This window comes from Procambarus clarkii, chromosome 24 (genome assembly GCF_040958095.1).
Source record: "Procambarus clarkii isolate CNS0578487 chromosome 24, FALCON_Pclarkii_2.0, whole genome shotgun sequence".
Classification (NCBI taxonomy): domain Eukaryota; kingdom Metazoa; phylum Arthropoda; class Malacostraca; order Decapoda; family Cambaridae; genus Procambarus; species Procambarus clarkii.
Genome location: NC_091173.1, coordinates 24,869,522 through 24,889,004, shown reverse-complemented (window position 1 = coordinate 24,889,004; position 19,483 = coordinate 24,869,522). Strand labels below are relative to the sequence as shown.

General features: G+C 51.5%; 5 protein-coding genes across 5 annotated transcripts; all 5 read right to left on the bottom strand.

Moving 5' to 3' along the window:
• Window positions 1-954: 954 nt before the first annotated feature.
• Window positions 955-10,947, bottom strand: LOC138367986 (uncharacterized). Its single transcript, XM_069330276.1, has 3 exons — window positions 9,961-10,947; window positions 9,516-9,860; window positions 955-2,634 (listed from the first exon to the last, which is right to left on the bottom strand). Exons 1-3 carry the CDS (start codon window positions 10,945-10,947, stop codon window positions 955-957), a joined length of 3,012 nt encoding a protein of 1,003 aa, XP_069186377.1.
• A 66-nt stretch (window positions 10,948-11,013) lies between these two features.
• On the bottom strand, window positions 11,014-14,900 carry LOC138367985 (uncharacterized). Its single transcript, XM_069330275.1, has 3 exons — window positions 14,088-14,900; window positions 13,116-13,751; window positions 11,014-12,285 (listed from the first exon to the last, which is right to left on the bottom strand). Exons 1-3 carry the CDS (start codon window positions 14,898-14,900, stop codon window positions 11,014-11,016), a joined length of 2,721 nt encoding a protein of 906 aa, XP_069186376.1.
• Window positions 14,901-15,366: 466 nt separating this feature from the next.
• On the bottom strand, window positions 15,367-16,086 carry LOC138367984 (uncharacterized). Its single transcript, XM_069330274.1, has one exon. The coding sequence runs from the start codon at window positions 16,084-16,086 to the stop codon at window positions 15,367-15,369; it is 720 nt and encodes a 239-aa protein (XP_069186375.1).
• Window positions 16,087-16,206: 120 nt separating this feature from the next.
• LOC138367983 (uncharacterized) lies at window positions 16,207-16,614 on the bottom strand. The gene has a single exon (XM_069330273.1). It carries the CDS (start codon window positions 16,612-16,614, stop codon window positions 16,207-16,209), a length of 408 nt encoding a protein of 135 aa, XP_069186374.1.
• A 325-nt stretch (window positions 16,615-16,939) lies between these two features.
• LOC138367982 (uncharacterized) lies at window positions 16,940-18,323 on the bottom strand. Its single transcript, XM_069330272.1, has 2 exons — window positions 17,379-18,323; window positions 16,940-17,284 (listed from the first exon to the last, which is right to left on the bottom strand). The coding sequence occupies exons 1-2, from the start codon at window positions 18,321-18,323 to the stop codon at window positions 16,940-16,942; spliced, it is 1,290 nt and encodes a 429-aa protein (XP_069186373.1).
• Between the last annotated feature and the right edge of the window lie 1,160 nt (window positions 18,324-19,483).

Sequence of the window (19,483 nt, the reverse complement as noted above, 5' to 3'; positions counted from 1 at the left end):
ATCACTGTGTTCATAAATGAGATCAGTGTCATCAATGTGTTGTTTGAACATGTCCCAATTTGCCTCATGCTATGAGAAATGAAGAGTGCTAGGGATGAGAATATGATTGTTGGAGACTGTGAGACTTAAGGGGATATGATCAGAGCCCGTAGTGGGTCCTGGTGAGGCATAGTGTTGGAGGTTGTTGCCGAGTCTGTTGGTGAATATGAGATCAGGTCTGCCAGAACCTGCGTGTATGAAAGAAGTGCCAAGTTATGGCCAAGGAAGAACAGATGTCTTTGAAGATATTGTTGATGAAGCTGTTTTCAATGTTGATTTGTGGTATTGTGGTGGAATGTAGGGTGCTGTGCATTAAGGTCTACAAGCAGGAAAACAGGCAAGTGAGAGTGGTTTAAGAGCGTGGTGATGTCTTGCATGGGAAGGCCAGTGTTAGGACGGATGTAGGTCATGCAGATGACGAGAGGACCCACGTGGGTGTGGACTTTGATGGCTAGCAAATGTTTGTGAAGCCAGAGAGTGTGTAGGAGTTCGTATTTAAATGAAGATTTTATGCGTATGGCAACGCCTTCATGTGCGTTGTAATGTAATGTCTGATTTTATATGAAGTCGTGATGTTTGTGCTGTTAAGAAACAGAACATCAGGATGTTCAGTCTCAACAATATCAGACACCAGGTGTGAATGATGAGGAATACAGTACATTAAACTATATGATGTTTATGAATGTGAAATGTTCAGAGCTGTGAGAGGTGCGAGCAGGAGGAGAATGGTCACCAGGTCCTCGGGAGGTGTGTTCTTCGGCATGTAAGTTACACGCTGAAGGGGCCTTGGCGAGACGATTGTTGGATCGGGGTATTTGTGTGAGGCGAGAGCTGCTACAGAGGCCGGAGCTCCTAGCCGAGGGTGGAAGAGTAGGGACTAGAGTAGTGGGATTATCAGCTGTCAGAGTGGTACTGTTAATATTGGTGGTGGTGGGTGGAATGCCAGAAGCGGGGTTCACTTCCCTGCAGGGGAGGAAGACTGTGCTTCAGCAGGGGAGGAACATTGTGGTTCAGCAGGGGAGGAACACTGTGTTTCTGCAGGGGAGGAACATTGTGGTTCAGCAGGGGAGGAACACTGTGTTTCTGCAGGGGAGGAACATTGTGGTTCAGCAGGGGAGGAAGACTGTGCTTCTGCAAGGTAGGAACATTGTACTTCAGCAGGTGAGGAAGATTGTGCTTCTGCAAGGGAGGAATATTGTGCTTCTGCATGGGAGGAACACTGTGCTTCTGCAGGGGAGGAACACTGTGCTTCTGCAGGGGAGGAACACTGTGCTTCTGCAGGGGAGGAACACTGTGCTTCTGCAGGGGAGGAACACTGTGCTTCAGCAGGGGAGGAACATTGTACTTCAGCAGGTGAGGAAGATTGTGCTTCTGCAGGGGTGGAACACTGTGCTTCTGCACGGGAGGAACACTGTGCTTCTGCAGGGGAGGAACACTGTGCTTCAGCAGGGGAGGAACATTGTGCTTCAGCAGGGGAGGAAGACTGTGCTTCTGCAGAGGAGGAACATTGTGCTTCAGCAGGGGTGGAACACTGTGCTTCTGCAGGGGAGGAACACTGTGCTTCTGCAGGGGAGGAACATTGTGCTTCTCCAGGGGAGGAACACTGTGCTTCTGCATGGGAGGAACACTGTGCTTCTGCAGGGCAGGAACACTGTGCTTCTGCAGGGAAGGAACATTGTGCTTCTGCAGGGGAGGAACATTGAGCTTCTGCAGGGGTGGAACACTGTGCTTCTGCAGGGGAGGAACACTGTGCTTCTGCAGGGGAGGAACATTGTGCTTCTCTAGGATAGGAACACTGTGCTTCTGCATGGGAGGAACACTGTGCTTCTGCAGGGGAGGAACAAAGCGCTTCTGCAGGGGAGGAACACTGTGCTTCTGCATGGGAGGAACACTGTGCTTTTGCATTGGAGGAACATTGTGCTTCTGAAGGAAAAGAACACTGTGCTTCTGCAGGGGAGGAACATTGTGCTTCTGAAGGAAAAGAACACTGTGCTTCTGCAGGGGAGGAACATTGTGCTTCTGCAGGGGAGAAGAATTGGGCTTCTGCAAGGGAGGAACATTGGGCTTCTGCAGGGGAGGAACACTGTGCTTCTGCAGGGGAGGAACACTGTGCTTCTGCAGGGGAGGAACATTGTGCTTCTGAAGGAAAGGAACACTGTGCTTCTGCAGGGGAGGAACATTGTGCTTCTGAAGGAAAAGAACACTGTGCTTCTGCAGGGGAGAAGAATTGGGCTTCTGCAAGGGAGGAACATTGAGCTTCTGCAGGGGAGGAACACTGTGCTTCTGCAGGGGAGGAACACTGTGCTTCTGCAGGAAAGGAACAATGGGCTTCTGCAGGGGAGGAACACTGTGCTTCTGCAGGAAAGGAACAATGGGCTTCTGCAGGGGAGGAACACTGTGCTTCTGCAGGAAAGGAACACTGGGCTTCTGCAGGGGAGGAACAATGGGCTTCTGCAGGGGAGGAACACTGTGCTTCTGCAGGAAAGGAACAATGGGCTTCTGCAGGAAAGGAACAATGGGCTTCTGCAGGGGAGGAACACTGTGCTTCTGCAGGAAAGGAACACTGGGCTTCTGCAGGGGAGGAACAATGGGCTTCTGCAGGGGAGGAACATTCCCAGGAAACAATTTTAGGTTGCTACAACGTATCTGGAAAGTGTTGGAAAGAAGGGGCAACGTTTGTTTTCACGCATTAGATGCGTATTTTGTGTGGATCTAAATAAGTTTCTAAAACGTATTGCACGAAACGTTAGCAATAAAAAAATTGAAACCTTGTGGCAACCTTAAATGTTTCATAAACGTAGTTTTTTATTGCTGTTATTTATATAAATGTAGAAATATAAAAGTATATTTCAACATTTAGTAAAATGAAACACGGTCATAATAAAGGTTAATTCTTCATTTTTACTCATATTCTTAAGAAGAGGTCGAGGAGGAAGAGTTCCAGGTAAGAGGATGAGGTCGAGGAGGAAGGAGGAGGGCGAGGAGGAAGGAGGAGGGCGAGGAGGAAGGAGGAGGGCGAGGAGGAAGGAGGAGGAGGAGCGAGGTGGAAGGAGGAGTGGCAGGGCGAAGAGGTAGAGGGAGGAGGACGAGAAGGAAGGAATGGAAAGGAGGAGGGCGAGGAGGAAGGAGGAGGAGGAAGGAGGAGGAGAGCGAAGAGCAATGAGGAGAAGGAGGGGGAAGAGGAAGGAGAAGAGCGAGGAGGAAGGAGGAGGAGGAGGGCGAGGAGGAAGGAGGAGGAGGAGGCGAGCGAGGAGGAAGGAGGAAGAGGGCTAGGAAGAAGGAGGAGAGCGAGAAGGAGAGTGAGAAGGAAGGAATAGGAGGGCGAGGAGGAAGGAGGAGGAGGAGGAGGGCAGGATGGAAGGAGGAGGGGAAGGAGGAGGAGGGCGAGGAGGAAGGAGGAGGAGGAGGGCAGGATGGAAGGAGGAGGAGGGCGAGGAGGAAGGAGGAGGCCGAGGAGGAAGGAGGAGGAGGAGGCCGAAGAGGAAGGAGGAGGAAGGAGGTGGAGGGCGAAGAGGAAGGAGGAGGAGCGGGAGAAGGAATTTGTGCTTCTGCAGGGGAGGAACATTGTGCTTCTGGACGGGAGGAACATTGTGCTTCTGCAGGGGAGGAACATTGTGCTTCTGCACGGGAGGAACATTGTGCTTCTGCAGGGGAGGAACATTGTGCTTCTACAGGGGAGGAACATTGTGCTTCTGCAGGGGAGGAACATTGTGCTTCTACAGGGGAGGAACATTGTGCTTCTGCACGGGAGGAACATTGTGCTTCTGCAGGGGAGGAACATTGTGCTTCTGGACGGGAGGAACACTGTGCTTCTACAGGGGAGGAACATTGTGCTTCTGCAGGGGAGGAACATTGTGCTTCTACAGGGGAGGAACATTGTGCTTCTGCACGGGAGGAACATTGTGCTTCTGCAGGGGAGGAACATTGTGCTTCTACAGGGGAGGAACATTGTGCTTCTGCACGGGAGGAACATTGTGCTTCTGCAGGGGAGGAACATTGTGCTTCTACAGGGGAGGAACATTGTGCTTCTGCAGGGGAGGAACATTGTGCTTCTACAGGGGAGGAACATTGTGCTTCTGCACGGGAGGAACATTGTGCTTCTGCAGGGGAGGAACATTGTGCTTCTACAGGGGAGGAACATTGTGCTTCTGCAGGGGAGGAACATTGTGCTTCTGCAGGGGAGGAACATTGTGCTTCTGCAGGGGAGGAACATTGTGCTTCTACAGGGGAGGAACATTGTGCTTCTGCACGGGAGGAACATTGTGCTTCTGGACGGGAGGAACACTGTGCTTCTACAGGGGAGGAACATTGTGCTTCTGCAGGGGAGGAACATTGTGCTTCTACAGGGGAGGAACATTGTGCTTCTGCAGGGGAGGAACATTGTGCTTCTACAGGGGAGGAACATTGTGCTTCTACAGGGGAGGAACATTGTGCTTCTGCACGGGAGGAACATTGTGCTTCTGCAGGGGAGGAACATTGTGCTTCTGCACGGGAGGAACATTGTGCTTCTGCAGGGGAGGAACATTGTGCTTCTGCAGGGGAGGAACATTGTGCTTCTGCAGGGGAGGAACATTGTGCTTCTGCAGGGGAGGAACATTGTGCTTCTGGACGGCAGGAACATTGTGCTTCTGCAGGGGAGGAACATTGTGCTTCTGCAGGGGAGGAACATTGTGCTTCTGCACGGGAGGAACATTGTGCTTCTGCACGGGAGGAACATTGTGCTTCTGCACGGAAGGAACATTGTGCTTCTGCAGGGGAGGAACATTGTGCTTCTGCAGGGGAGGAACATTGTGCTTCTGCAGGGGAGGAACATTGTGCTTCTACAGGGGAGGAACATTGTGCTTCTGCAGGGGAGGAACATTGTGCTTCTGGACGGCAGGAACATTGTGCTTCTGCAGGGGAGGAACATTGTGCTTCTGCAGGGGAGGAACATTGTGCTTCTGCAGGGGAGGAAAAATGTGCTTCTGCAGGAGAGGAACATTGTGCTTCTGCAGAGGAGGAACACTGTGCCTCTGCAGGGGAGGAACACTGTGCTTCTGCAAGGGAGGAACATTGTGCTTCTCAATGACAATGAACACATCTCAATCACAATGAACAACATCTCACTATACTGCAATGGAACTGTAATGGAGTTCGCAATAGAATTAATGACATCATACATTACGTCCGTGAACACCAAACTGACGTCATAGTGCTACAGGAGACAATGGTAGGTGATGACTTCAACCCAAGGTTCAGCGGTTATCGCAAGTTCTCCCTGCCACATGGGGAAAGAAAACGGGGTCTCATCACTTTTGTAAATAACAACATTCCCGCACAGATTATTGATGACCTGCACATGGGGGATGAGTTTGAATCACTGGGAGTAACCCTTTACTTAAACAATAATGCCCTACATATAATCAACCTATATGTGCCACAGAGTAAACTTGACCTTGACACACTACCTGAATTTATTAATGAAGAACCTACCCTGCTGGTCGGTGACCTTAATGCCAGACACCCACACTTTGGTGCCAACTGTCATCAGCCCAATGTCAATGGACGGAAACTGTCACTCTTTGTCAGGGGAAGTGAAAACCTTAGGGTCCTGGGTGATGAACAGCCAACTCACCTCAGAGGAGGAAGATTAGACTATGCTCTCCTGCTGAATGCATAGGACACGGATGCCAGTACACACATTGTGCACAGTTTATGTAGTGACCACTGGGCACTGATTACCACCGTCGACATGAGCAAGAGAAGGAAAGAGACGAATAAAAGAAAAAGGTTATCACTCGGACCAGATATGAGGCCGCACTTCATAAACAGGATGAGTGACTGGTTCACGAATACCAAATCCCAGAAGACATTGACACATTTGTTGATGACCTTAACCACCACATTGAGAGCTGTCTAAGAGTTCCGCGCCGTACACCTGGGCGAAGTAACCCTCAGAGGAAGAAAATAAAATGGTATGAGAACGATTACATAAAGATGCTTAACGCAAATGTGCGAGACATGAGTAGAGAGTACCGGAGACATCCCACTGAAAGTAACCAAGAGTTGTTTAAAACTGTGTGTCAAGTAGCCAGGAAAGAGAAGATTAAAGAGCGGGAAAGACAATGGCTTGAGTTCACTAGCTCTATTGGACGGGAAACATCTGCAAGACAAGTGTGGGCAAGACTTCAGATAGCTAAGGGTGGCAGAGCCCGGCCTGCAGCTCACAAAGACCCCCAGGGTAAGGCCGAGGAACTAATTCACAAGTGGAGTGATGCAGCATCCTCCTCCTCTCTCCCTGCAGAAATCAGCAGGGAACAGCTCCTGCGACATGATGAAAGAAGAATTAGGATAACAAGAACACTGTCTAGTGATGACGAATATGGGGAACCAATCATAGCCCAAGAAGTAAGGGGCGCTATGAAAAAGGGTAAAAGTACAGCACCTGGTGAAGATGGCGTCACCTACGACATACTCAATGCTCTGTGTGAAGTGTCTGGGAATCCACTACTCCACCTGTTTAACAAGTCATTCCTAAGTGGAGTGTTGCCCACACAATGGAAACACGCAATAATTGTTCCCATACCGAAGCCTAATGACCCTGGTAATTACAGACCTATCAGTCTCGTGTCATGCACTTGCAAGATGCTTGAAAGGATCATCCTAAACCGACTGTTGCACAAAATAGGCAGGTTAAGGGAGGGGTCAATGGGATTTGTTAAAGGACGGAGCACAACAAATTGTATAGTTAATTACTTGGCTAATGACACGGCTAGGTACTCTGTATTTGTTGACATCAAAGGAGCCTTTGACAAAGCACAGGGGATTGCGATCCTGGACGAGCTTGCATGCATGGGTGTCAAAGGAAGACTCATGAAATGGGTCGAAGACTACCTCACAGGAAGGAAAGCCAAGGTTTGCTTCAATGGAGCAGTCTCCAGAACAATGAATATGGAACTCATGACCCCCCAAGGTGGAGTCTTAAGCCCTACACTATTCAATGTACTTATGAACGCCATTGCAAATATTGATTTTCCGGAAGGAACACAACAAGTGGGATATGCAGATGATGTCCTAATACAAGCTCCCACCTTGGGAAAAATTGAACAGTCCATTGAACTCCTCGGAAGGAAATATATTGAGCTCGGTTTCACTCTCTCCACAAACAAGACGAAGGCATACTCCCATCACAAGCGGAGAGCAAATGAAGAACTGCAAATTAATGGTGTAACACTTGAATGGGTTGACCACTATCGGTACCTTGGCGTCACTGTCGGCTCTAACAAGGGAAAGAAAGAGGAGCTCAATCAACTCATAGGAACATGCAAAAGTCGACTCAGGGCACTGAAAGCTATGACCTGGAATGGACATGGAGCCTCTATTGCCGTGCTTAAAATGATGTACACAGCCTATGTGCGCTCCGTCATAGACTATGCCGCACCAGTTCTGTGCACCTACTCCCAAAGCGATATGAAAAGGCTTGAAAGCATTCAAAATGAAGCCAGGACAATCATTCTTGGAGTTCCAAGTACTGCCAAAACGTCTAATCTACGAGAGGAGTTGTCCCTTCCCAGTGTTAAAAGCAGAATTCAGGAGCTGAATGCTAAGCTTGCAATTAAGATAGCCAGAGATCCCCATTACAATGATATTGCTAAGAAAAAACTGAGCTCTGTGCTACTTTCAGGGGGAAACAGGAGAAGCAAAAAATGGCATCACAGATTAGTCTGCTACCTTGAAGAACTTCACCTGCTTGAGCAAGCCCGTGAGCTCCTGCCTGTAGAGAGGTTACCTCCCTGGGAGGATGACTCATGCAAGATCATCATCAATGAAATGACAACGAAAAAATCCAACATGATACCACAAGAAATGAGGCACAAGTATTTCGAGGAAATTTATAAAGAAGCCGGAGATGAACTAGATCAAATCTACACTGACGGGTCATCTAATCCTGTCAATTGCAGGGCTGGTGCAGCATACACGGTAATCAAGGATAATACTTTCCAACGCAGAAATGAAGAAAAAGCGCGTATAGAGAACTATGCCTCTTCAACGCAAGCAGAGCTAACTGCCATTGTTATGGCGTTAAGGTTTCTTGAACGGAACACTAATGGTGCAGTGATTTGCACCGATTCAAAAGCAGCACTGCAAAGCCTAAGTAAAAATCAGGCAGAAAATCTTGCAATAGTCGCTGAAATTAAGAGAGCTGTGAGAGTACTTACCAATCAGGGAAGAGTCATCAAGTTTCTGTGGATCCCCTCCCATGTTGGAATATGTGGAAATGAACGAGCAGATGTGCTGGCTGCTGAAGGCGCTAAAGGCGCTGAAGGAGACCATATTGAATACTTCATACCCAAGACTCTACTACAAATTAGAGGTATTATCAGGCAACATCACCGTGACAAGGTAACTGAGGAAAGGAGGATAGAAGCACAAACCAGTGAATCTGTACGATGGTACAACATGGTTGCAGCTGGCAATCCCAGTCATTATGGCCGAAGAGGAGGAGGACGAGGGAGAGAATCAGTAATAGCGAGAATCCGTCTTGGATGCAAATATCCATGGAGATTTGGAATGGAAACAACAGTTGATCAGCGAAGTTGCTGAATCTGTGGTGAGAGTGATGGACACCGCCTTGACCACTATCTACGTGAATGTGAACACCTGAGAGACATTAGGAATATGTGTAGAATAATAAACCCCACATTGTTTGAGTTAGGAAAACACTATTTGTCAAATATTGATACTGTTCTTAAAAGATTTCTCCATTTTGCACCCGCAAGATAACGTAAGCTTTTTAGGGTTGATACATGTTAATCTTCTTGTTTGAGGAGCTGTTCACTTCAGACAGTTAAGCAAGTCCCAGCTGTGTCTGGGTACAAGTGACAGGATGAACAACCCAGCGGGTTTTCTTCCTATTGGGGAGTATTGTACATACTGCTATGGCGGTGTGTCCACTCACAAGATGAGTGGCGCTGCCCAATAAACTCGCCCCTCGGGGCAAAATTAAAAAAAAAATTTAATTGTGCTTCTCCAGGGGAGGAACATTGTGCTTCTGCTGGGGAGGAACACTGTGCTTATGCAGGGGAGAAACAATGTGCTTTTGGAGGGGAGAAACAATGTGCTTCTGCAGGGGAGGAACATTGTGCTTCTGCAGGGGAGGAACAATGGGCTCCTGCAAGGGAGGAACATTGTGCTTCTGCAGGGAAGGAACATTAAGCTTCTGCAGGGGAGGAACAGTGTTCTTCTGCAGGAGAAGAACATTGTGCTTCTGCAGGGGAGGAACACTCTGCTTCTGCAGGGGAGGAACACTGTGCTTCTGCAGAGGAGGAACACTGATTCTGCAGGGGAGGAACATTGTGCTTCTGCAGGGGAGGAACATTGGTCTACTGCAGGGGAGGAACACTGTGCTTCTGCAGGAGAGAAACATTGGGCTACTGCAGGGGAGGAACATTGTGCTTCTGCAGGGAAGGAACAGTGTGCTTCTGCAGGAGAAAAACTTTGGGCTCCTGCAGAAGAGGAACATTGTGCTTCTGCAGGACAGGAACATTGTGCTTCTGCAGGGGAGGAACTTTGTGCTTCTGCAGGAGTGGAACATTGTGCTTCTGTAGGGGAGGAACACTGTGCTTCTGCAGGGGAGGAACACTGTGCTTCTGCAGAGGAGGAACACTGTGATTCTGCAGGGGAGGAACATTGTGCTTCTGCAGGGGAGAAACATTGTGCTTCTGCAGGAGAGGAACATCGGGCTTCTGAGAGGGAGGAACATTGTGCTTCTGCAAGGAAGGAACTCTGTGCTTCTGCAGGGGAGGATCATTGGGCTTCTGCAGGGGAGGAACATTGGGCTTCTGAAGGGGAGAAACAGTGTGCTTCTGCATAGAAGGAATATTGTGCTTCTGCAGGGGAGGAACAATAGGCTTCTGCAGGGGTGGAACACTGTGCTTCTACAGGGGAGGAACATTGTGCTTCTGCAGGGGAGGAACATTGTGCTTCTGCAGGGGAGGAACACTGTGCTTCTGCAGGGGAGGAATATTGTGCTTCTGCAGGTGAGGAAAACTGTGCTTCTGCAGGGGAGGAACATCGTGCTTCTGCTGGGGAGGAACAATGGGCTTCAGCAGGGGTGGAACATTGTGCTTCTGCTGGGGAGGAACAATGTGCTTCTGCAGGGGAGGAATATTGTGCTTCTGCAGGGAGGAACATTGTGCTTGTGCAGGGGGAGGAACATTCGGCCTCTGCAGAGGAGGAACAATGGGCTTCTGCAGGGGGAGGAACACTGTGCTTCTGCAGGGGAGGAACACTGTTCTTCTGAAGGGGAGGAATATTGAGCTTCTGCAGGGGAGAAACACTGTGCTTCTGCAGGGCAGGAACAATGCTTTTCTGCAGGGGAGGAACATTGTGCTTCATCAGGGGAGGAACACCGTGCTTCTGCAGGGCAGGAACAATGAGCTTCTGCAGGGGAGGAACAATGTGCTTCTGCAGGGGCGGAGCATTGTGCTTCTGCAGGGGAGGAATACTGTGCTTCTGCAGGGGAGGAACACTGTGCTTCTGTAGGGAAGGAACATTGTGCTTCTGCAGGAGAGAAACTTTGTGCTTCTGCAGGGGAGGAATTCCGTGCTTCTGCAGAAGAGGAATACTGTGCTTCTGCAGGGAAGGAACATTGTGCTTCTGCAGGGGAGGAACATTGGGCTTCTGCAGGGGAGGAACATTGGGCTTCTGCAGGGGAGGACAATTGGGTTTCTGCAAGGACTGAACATTGGGCTTCTGCAGGGGAGAAACATTGTGCTTCTGCAGGGGAGGAACATTGTGCTTCTGCAGGGGAGGAACTCTGTGCTTCTGCAGGGGAGGAACATTGGGCTTCTGCAGGGGAGGAACATTGGGCTGCTGCAGGGGAGGAACATTGGGCTTCTGCAGGGGAGAAACAGTGTGCTTCTGCATAGGAGGAATATTGTGCTTCTGCAGGGGAGTAAAAATGGGCTTCTGCAGGGGAGGAACACTGTGCTTCTACAGGGGAGGAACACTGTGCTTCTGCAGAGGATGAGCATTGTGCTTCTGCAGTGGAGGAACACTGTGCTTCTGCAGGGTAGGAATATTGTGCTTCTGCAGGTGAGGAAAACTGTGCTTCTGCAGGGGAGGAACACTGTGCTTCTGCAGGGTAGGAATATTGTGCTTCTGCTGGGGAGGAACAATGGGCTTCTGCAGGGGAGGAACATTGTTCTTCTGCTGGGGAGGAACAATGTGCTTCTGCAGGGGAGGGACATTGTGCTTCTGCAGGGAGGAACATTGTATTTCTGCAGGAGGAGGAACATTCTGCCTCTGCAGGGGAGGAACAATGGGCTTCTGCAGGAGAGGAACATTGTGCTTCTGCAGGGGAGGAACACTGTGCTTCTTCAGGGGAGGAACACTGTGCTTCTGCAGGGGAGGAATGCTGTGCTTCTGCATTGGAGGAACATTGTGCTTCTGCAGGGGAGGAACACTGTGCTTCTGCAGGGGAGGAACACAGTGCTTCTGCAGGGGAGAAAGAATGTGCTTCTGCTGGGGACGAACAATGGGCTTCTGCAGGGAAGGAACAATGCTTTTCTGCCGAGGAGGAACATTGTGCTTCATCAGTGGAGGAACAATGGGCTTCTGCAGGAGACGAACATTGTGGTTTTGCAGGAGAGAAACTTTGTGCTCCTGCAGGGGAGGAACATCGGGCTTCTGAAAGGAAAGAACATTGTGCTTCTGCAGGGGAGGAACTCTGTGCTTCTGCAGGGGAGGAACATTGGGCTTCTGCTGGGGAGGAACAATGGGCTTCTGCAGGGGAGGAACATTGTGCTTCTGCAGGGGATGAACATTGTCACTCTGCAGGGGAGGAACACTGTGCTTCTGAAGGGGAGGAACACTGTGCTTCTGCAGGGGAGGAACACTGTGCTTCTGCAGGGGATGAACGCAGTCCTTCTGCATGGAAAGAACATTGTGCTTCTGCAGGGGAGGAACTCTGTGCTTCTGCAGGGGAGGAACTCTGTGCTTCTGCAGGAGAGGAACACTGTGCATCGGAAGGGGAGGCGCATTGTGCTTCTGCAAAGGAGGAACATTGTGCTTCTGCAAAGGAGGAACATTGTGCTTCTGCAGGAGAGGATCAATGTGCTTCTTCAGGGGAGGAACATTTTGCTTCTGCAGGGGAGGAACATTGTTCATCCGCATGGGAGGAACATTGTGCTTCATCATGGGAGGAACACTGTGCTTCTGAAGGGGAGGAACACTGTGTTTCTGCATGGGAGGAACAATGGGCTTCTGCAGGGAGAGAAAATTGGGCTTCTGCAGGGGAAGAACACTGTGCTTCTGCAGGGGGGGGAACACTGTGCTTCTGCAAGGGAGGAACACTGTGCTTTTGCATGGGAGAAACATTGTGCTTCGGCAGGGGAAGAACAATGGGCTTCTGCAGGGGAAGAACAATGGGCTTCTGCAGGGAAGGAACACTGTGCTTCTGCAGGGGTGGAACAATGGGCTTCTGCAGGGGATGAACATTGTGCTTCTGCAGGGGAAGAAAAATAAGCTTTTGCAGGGGAGGAACATTGTGCTTCTGCAGATTAGGAACATGTTGCTTCTGCAGGGAGGAACATTGTGCTTCTGCAGGGGAGAAACAATCTGCCTATGCAGGGGAGGAACAATGGGCTTCTGCAGGGGAGGAACACTGTGCTTCTGCAGGGAAGGAACACTGTGCTTCTGATGGGGAGGAACACTGTGCTTCAACAGGGGATGAGCACAGTGCTTCTGCAAGGGAGGAACATTGTGCTTCATCAGGGGAGGAACACTGTGCTTCTGCAGGGCAGGAACAATGGGCTTCTGCAGGGGAGGAACAATGCGCTTCTGCAGGGAAGGAACATTGTGCTTCTGCAGGTGAGGAAAACTGTGCTTCTGCAGGGAAGGAACATTGTGCTTCTGCTGGGGAGGAACAATGTGCTACTGCAGATTAGGAACATTGTGCTTCTGCAGGGAGGAACATTGTGCTTCTGCAGGGGAGGAACACTGTGCTTCTGCAGGGGAGGAACACTGTGCTTCTGCCGGGAAGGAACACTGTGCTTCTGCAGGGGATGAACACAGTACTTCTGCAAGGGACGAACAGTGGGCTTCTGCAAGGGAGGAACAATGCGCTTCATCAAGGGAGGAACACTGTGCTTCTGCAGGGCAGGAACAATGGGCTTCTGCAAGGGAGGAACAGTGCGCTTCTGCAGGGAAGGAACATTGTGCTTCTGCAGGGGAGGAATACTGTGCTTCTGCAGGGGAGGAACACTGTGCTTCTGCAGGGGAGGAACACTGTGCTTCTGCAGGAGAGAAACTTTGGGATTCTGCAGAGGAGGAACATTGTGCATCTGCAAAGGAGGAACATTGTGCTTCATCACGGGAGGAACACTGTGCTTCTGCAGGGGAGGAACACTGTGCTTCTGCATGGGAGGAACAATGGGCTTCTGCATGGGAAGAACATTGGGCTTCTGCAGGTGAAGAACACTGTGCTTTTGCAGGGGGGGGGGAACACTGTGCTTCTCCGGGAGAGGAACACTGTGCTTCTGCATGGGAGGAACATTGGGCTTCTGCAGGGGAGGAACAATGGGCTTCTGCAGGGGACGAAGACTGTGCTTCTGCAGGGGTGGAACAATGGGCTTCTGCAGGGGAGGAACACTGTGCTTCTGCAGGGGAGGAACACTGTGCTTCTGCAGGGGAGGAACACTGTGCTTCTGCAGGGGAGGAACTCTGTATTTCTGCAGGGGACAAACACTATGCTTCTGCAGGGGGTGGAACAATGCGCTTCTGCAGGGGAGTAACATTTTGCTTCTGCAGGGGAGGAACACAGTGCTTCTGCAGGGGACGAACACTGTACTTCTGCAGGGGACGAACACTGTGCTTCTGCAGGGGAGGAACTCTGTGTTTCTGCAGGGGAGGAACACAGTGCTTCTGCAGGGGACAAACACTATGCTTCTGCAGGGGGTGGAACAATGCGCTTCTGCAGGGGAGTAACATTGTGCTTCTGCAGGGCAGGAACAATAGGCTCCAGCAAGGGAGGAACACTGTGCTTCTGCACGGGAGGAACATTGTACTTCTGCAGGGAGGAATATTGTGCTTCTGCAGGGGGTGGAACATTCTGCCTCTGCAGGGGAAGAACAATGGGCTTCTGCAGGGGAGGAACACTGTGCTTCTGCAGGGGAGGAACACTGTGGTTCTGCAGGGGAGAAACACTGTGCTTTTGCAGAGAAGGAACATTGGGTTTCTGCAGTGGGAGGAACACTGTGCTTCTGCAGGGGTGGAACACTGTGCTTCTTCAGGGGAGGAACACTGTGCTTCTGCTGGGGAGTAACACTGTGCTTCTGCAGGGGAGGAACACTGTGCTCCTGCAGGGGAGAAACACTGTGCTTCTGCAGGGGAGGAACAATATGCTTCTGCAGGGGAGGAACAATGCGCTTCTGCAGGGCAGGAACACTGTGCTTCTGCTGGGGAAGAACACTGTGCTTCTGCTGGGGAAGAACACTGTGCTTCTGCAGGGGAGGAACACTGTGCTTCTGCAGGGGAGAAACACTGGGCTTCTGCAGGGGAGGAACACTGTTCTTATGCAGGGGAGGAACACTGTGCTTCTGCAGGGGAGGAACACTGTGCTTCTGCAGGAGAGAAACTTTGGGTTTCTGCAAGTGAGGAACATTGTGCTTCTGCAGGGAAGGAACATTGTGCTTCTGCAGGAGAGAAACTTTGGGCTCCTGCAGGGGTGAAACATTGTGCTTCTGCAGGGGAGGAACAATAGGCTCCAGCAGGGGAGGTACTCTGTGCTTTTGCAGGGGAGGAACATTGTGCTTCTGCAGGGGAGGAACAATGTACTTCTGCAGGGGAGGAACATTGTGCTTCTGCAGGGGAAGGAACATTGTTCATCTGCATGGGAGGAACATTGTGCTTCATCATGGTAGGAACACTGTGCTTCTGCAGGGGAGGAACATTGTGCTTCTGCAGGGACGAACACTTTGCTTCTGTAGGGGAGGAGCTCTCTGCTTTTGCAGGGGAGGAACATTGTGCTTCTGCAGGGGAGGAACAATGTGCGTCTGCAGGGGAGGAACATTGTGCTTCTGCAGGGGAGGAACATTGTGCTTCTGCAGGGAAGGTACATTGTTCATCTGCATAGAAGGAACATTGTGCTTCATCATGGGAGGAACACTGTTCTTCTGCAGGGGAGGAACACTGTGCTTCTGCAGGTGAGGAACATATTGTGCTTCCGCAGTGGAGGAACAATGTGCTTCTGCTGGGGAGGAACATTGTGCTTCTGCAGGGGAGGAACATTGTGCTTCTGCAGGGGAGGAACATTGTTCATCTGCATAGGAGGAACATTGTGCTTCATCATGGGAGGAACACTGTGCTTCTGCAGGGGAGGAACACTGTGCTTCTGCAGGTGAGGAACATATTGTGCTTCTGCAGTGGAGGAATAATGGGCTTCTGCAGAGGAGGAACACTGTGCTTCTGCAGGGGAGGAACACTGTGCTTCTGCAGGGGAAGAACACTGTGCTTCTGCAGGGCAGGATCAATGGGCTTCTGCAGGTGAGGAACAATGGGCTCCTGCAGGTTCGGATCAATGGGCTTCTGCAGTGGAGGAAAAATGGGCTTCTGCAAGGGAGGATCAATACGCTTCTGCAGGGGAGGAACAATGGGCTTCTGCAGTGGAGGATCATTGGGCTTCTGCAGGGGAGGATCAATGGGCTTCTGCAGGGGAGGAACAATGGGCTTCTGTAGGGGAGGGTCAATGGGCTTCTGCAGGGGAGGAACAATGGGCTTCTGCAGGGGAGGAACAATGGGCTTCTGCAGGGGAGGAACACAGTGCTTCTGCAGGGGAGGAACATTGTGCTTCTGCAGGGAAGGAACATTGTGCTTCTGCAAGAGAGAAACTTTGGGCTCCTGCAGGGGTGAAACATTGTGCTTCTGCAGGGTACGACCACTGTTCTTCTGCATGGGAGGAACAATAGGCTCCAGCAGGGGAGGAACTCTGTGCTTTTGCAGGGGAGGAACATTGTGCTTCTGTAGGAGAGAAACTTTGGGCTTCTGCAGGGGATGAACATTGTGCATCTGCAGGGGAGGAACATTGTGCTTCTGCAAGGGAGGAACATTGTGCTTCTGCAGGGTACGAACACTGTGCTTCTGCAGGGGAGGAACATTGGGCTTCTGCAGTGGAGGAACACTGTGCTTCTACAGGGGAGGAACAATGTTCTTCTGCATGGGAGGAACATTGTGCTTCTGCAGGAGAGGAACACTGTTCTTCTGCAGGGGAGGAACATTGTTCGGCTGGGGAGGAACAATGTGCTTCTGCAGGGGAGGAACATTGTGCTTCTGCAGGGAGGAACATTGTGTTTCTGCAGGGGGAGGAACATTCTGCCACTGTAGGGGAGAAACAATGGGCTTCTGCAGGAGAGGAACATTGTGCTTCTGCAGGGGAGGAACACTGTGCTTCTGCAGGGGAGGAACACTGTGCTTCTGCAGGGGAAGAACACAGTGCTTCTGCAGGGGAGGAAGAATGTGCTTCTGCAGGGAACGAACAATGGGCTTCTGCAGGGAAGGAACAATGCTTCTCTGCAGAGGAGGAACATTGTGCTTCATCAGGGGAGGAACACTGTGCTTCTGCAGGGCAGTAACAATGGGCTTCTACAAAGGAGGAACACTGTGCTTCTGCAGGAGAGGAACATTGTGCTTCTGCAGGGGAGGTACATTGTGCTTCTGCAGGGAAAGAACATTGTGCTTCTGCAGGGAAAGAACATTGTGCTTCTGCTGCGGTGGAACAATGCGCCTGTGCAAGGGAGGAACATTGTGCTTCTGCAGGAGAGAACGTTTGGGCTCCTTCAGGGGAGGAACATTGTGCTTCTGCAGGGGAAGAACAATGGGCTTCTGCATGGAAGGAACATTGTGCTTCTGCAGGGGAGGTACATTATGCTTCATGCAGGGAAAGAACATTGTGCTTCTGCAGGGAAAGAACATTGTGCTTCTGCAGGGGTGGAACAATGCGCCTGTGCAAGGGAGGAACATTGTGCTTCTGCAGGAGAGAACGTTTGGGCTCCTTCAGGGGAGGAACACTGTGCTTCTGCAGGGGAGGAACATTGGGCTCCTGCAGGGGAGGAACACTGTGTTTCTGCAGGGGAGGAACACTGTGCTTCTGCAGGGGTGGAACAATGCGCTTCTGCAGGGGAGTAACATTGTGCTTCTGCAGGGGAGGAACATTGTGCTTCTGCAGGGGAGGAACATTGTGCTTCTGCATGGGAGGAACACTGTGCTTCTGCAGGGGAAAAACACTGTGCTTCTGCAGGGAAGGAACAATAGGCTCCAGCAAGGGAGGAACACTGTGCTTCTGCAGGGGAGGAACATTGTACTTCTGCAGGGGAGGAACATTGTGCTTCTGCAGGGGAGGAACACTGTGCTTCTGCAGGGGAAGAACAATGGGCTTCTGCAGGGGAGGAACACTGTGCTCCTGCATGGTAGGAACACTGTGCTTCTGCAGGGGAGGAACACAGTGCTTCTGCAGGGGAAGAACATTGGGCTTCTGCAGGGGAGGAACACTGTGCTTCTGCAGGGGAGAAACACTGTGCTTCTGCAGAGAAGGAACATTCGGTTTCTGCAGTGGGAGGAACACTGTGCTTCTGCAGGGGTGGAACACTGTGCTTCTTCAGCGGAGGAACACTGTGCTTCTGCTGGGGAGTAACACTGCTCTTCTGCAGGGGAGGAACACTGTGCTTCTGCAGGGGAGAAACACTGTGCTTCTGCAGGGGAGGAACAATATGCTTCTGCAGGGGAGGAACATTGTGCTTCTTCAGGGGAGGAACACTGTTCTTCTGCAGGGGAGGAATATTTTGCTTCTGCAGGTGAGGAAAACTGTGCTTCTGCAGGGGAGGAACATTGTGCTTCTGCTGGGGAGAAACAGTGGGCTTCTGCAGGGGAGGAACATTGTTTTTCTGCTGGGGAGGAACAATGTGCTTCTGCAGGGGAGGAACATTGTGCTTCTGCAGGGGAGGAACATTCTGCCTCTGTAGTGGAGGAACAATGGGCTTCTGCAGGAGAGGAACATTGTGCTTCTGCAGGGAAGGAACACTGTGCTTCTGCAGGGGAGGAACACTGTGCTTCTGCAGGGGAGGAACACTGTGCTTCTGTAGGGAAGGAACACTGTGCTTCTGCAGGGGAGGAACACTGTGCTTCTGCAGGGAAGGAACACTGTGCTTCTGCAGGGGAGGAACACTGTGCTTCTGCAGGGGAGGAACACTGTGCTTCTGCAGGGGAGGAACACTGTGCTTCTGCAGGGGAGGAACACAGTGCTTGTGCATGGGAGGAAGAATGTGCTTCTGCAGGGAACGAACAATGGGCTTCTGCAGGGAAGGAACAATGCTTCTCTGCAGAGGAGGAATATTGTGCTTCTGCAGGGAAGGAACATTGTGCTTCTGCAGGGGAGGAACACTGTGCTTCTGCAGGGAAGGAACAATAGGCTTCAGCAGGGGAGGAACTCTTTGCTTTTGCAGGGGAGGAACATTGTGCTTCTGCAGGGGAGGAACATTGTGCCTCTGCAGGGGAGGAACAATGGGCTTTTGCAGGGGAGGAACATTGTGCTTATGCAGGGAAGGAACATTGGGTTTCTGCAGTTGTGGAAGAATGCGCTTCTGCAGTGGAGGAATTCTGCCTCTGCAGGGAAGAACAATGGGCTTCTGCAGGGGAGGAATACTGAGCTTCTGCAGGTGAGGAACACTGATCTTCTGCAGGGGAGAAACACTGTGCTTCTGCAGAGAAGGAACATTGGGTTTCTGCAGTGGGAGGAACAATGTGCGTCTGCAGGGGTGGAACACTGTGCTTCTGCAGGGGAGAAACACAGTGCGTCTGCAGGGGAGGAACAATGTGCTTCTGGAATTGAGAAACAATGTGCTTCTGCAGGGCAGGAACATTGTGCTTCTGCAGGAGAGGAACATTGGTCTTCTGCATACAGGGCCAAGGAGCGTACAGGGCCAGGGAGCGTACAGGGCCAGGGAGCGTACATGGCCTGGAAGTGATCAAGGCCACGGAGCGTACACGGCCAGGGTGCGTACTGGGCCTGGGAGCGTACAGGGCCAGGGAGCGTAAGGTCCTGGGAGCGTACAGGGCCAGGGAGCGTACAGGGCCAGGGAGCATACAGGGCCTGGGAGAGTACAGGGCTAGGGAGCGTACAGGACCTGGGAGCGTCCAGGGCCAGGGAGCAGACAGGGCCTGGGAGGGTAAAGGACCAGGTAGCGTACAGGGCCAGAGAGCGTACAGGGACTGGGAGCGTACAGGGCGTGGGAGCGTACAGAGCCTGGGAGCGTACAAGGCCAAGGAGCGTACAGGGCTTGGGAGCGTAAAGGGCCTTGGAGCATACAGGGCCTGGGAACGTACAGGGCAAGGGAGCACACAGGGCCTGGGAGAATACAGGGCCCGGGATCGTACAGGGCCAGGGAGCGTACAGGGCCGGAGAGCATTTTGG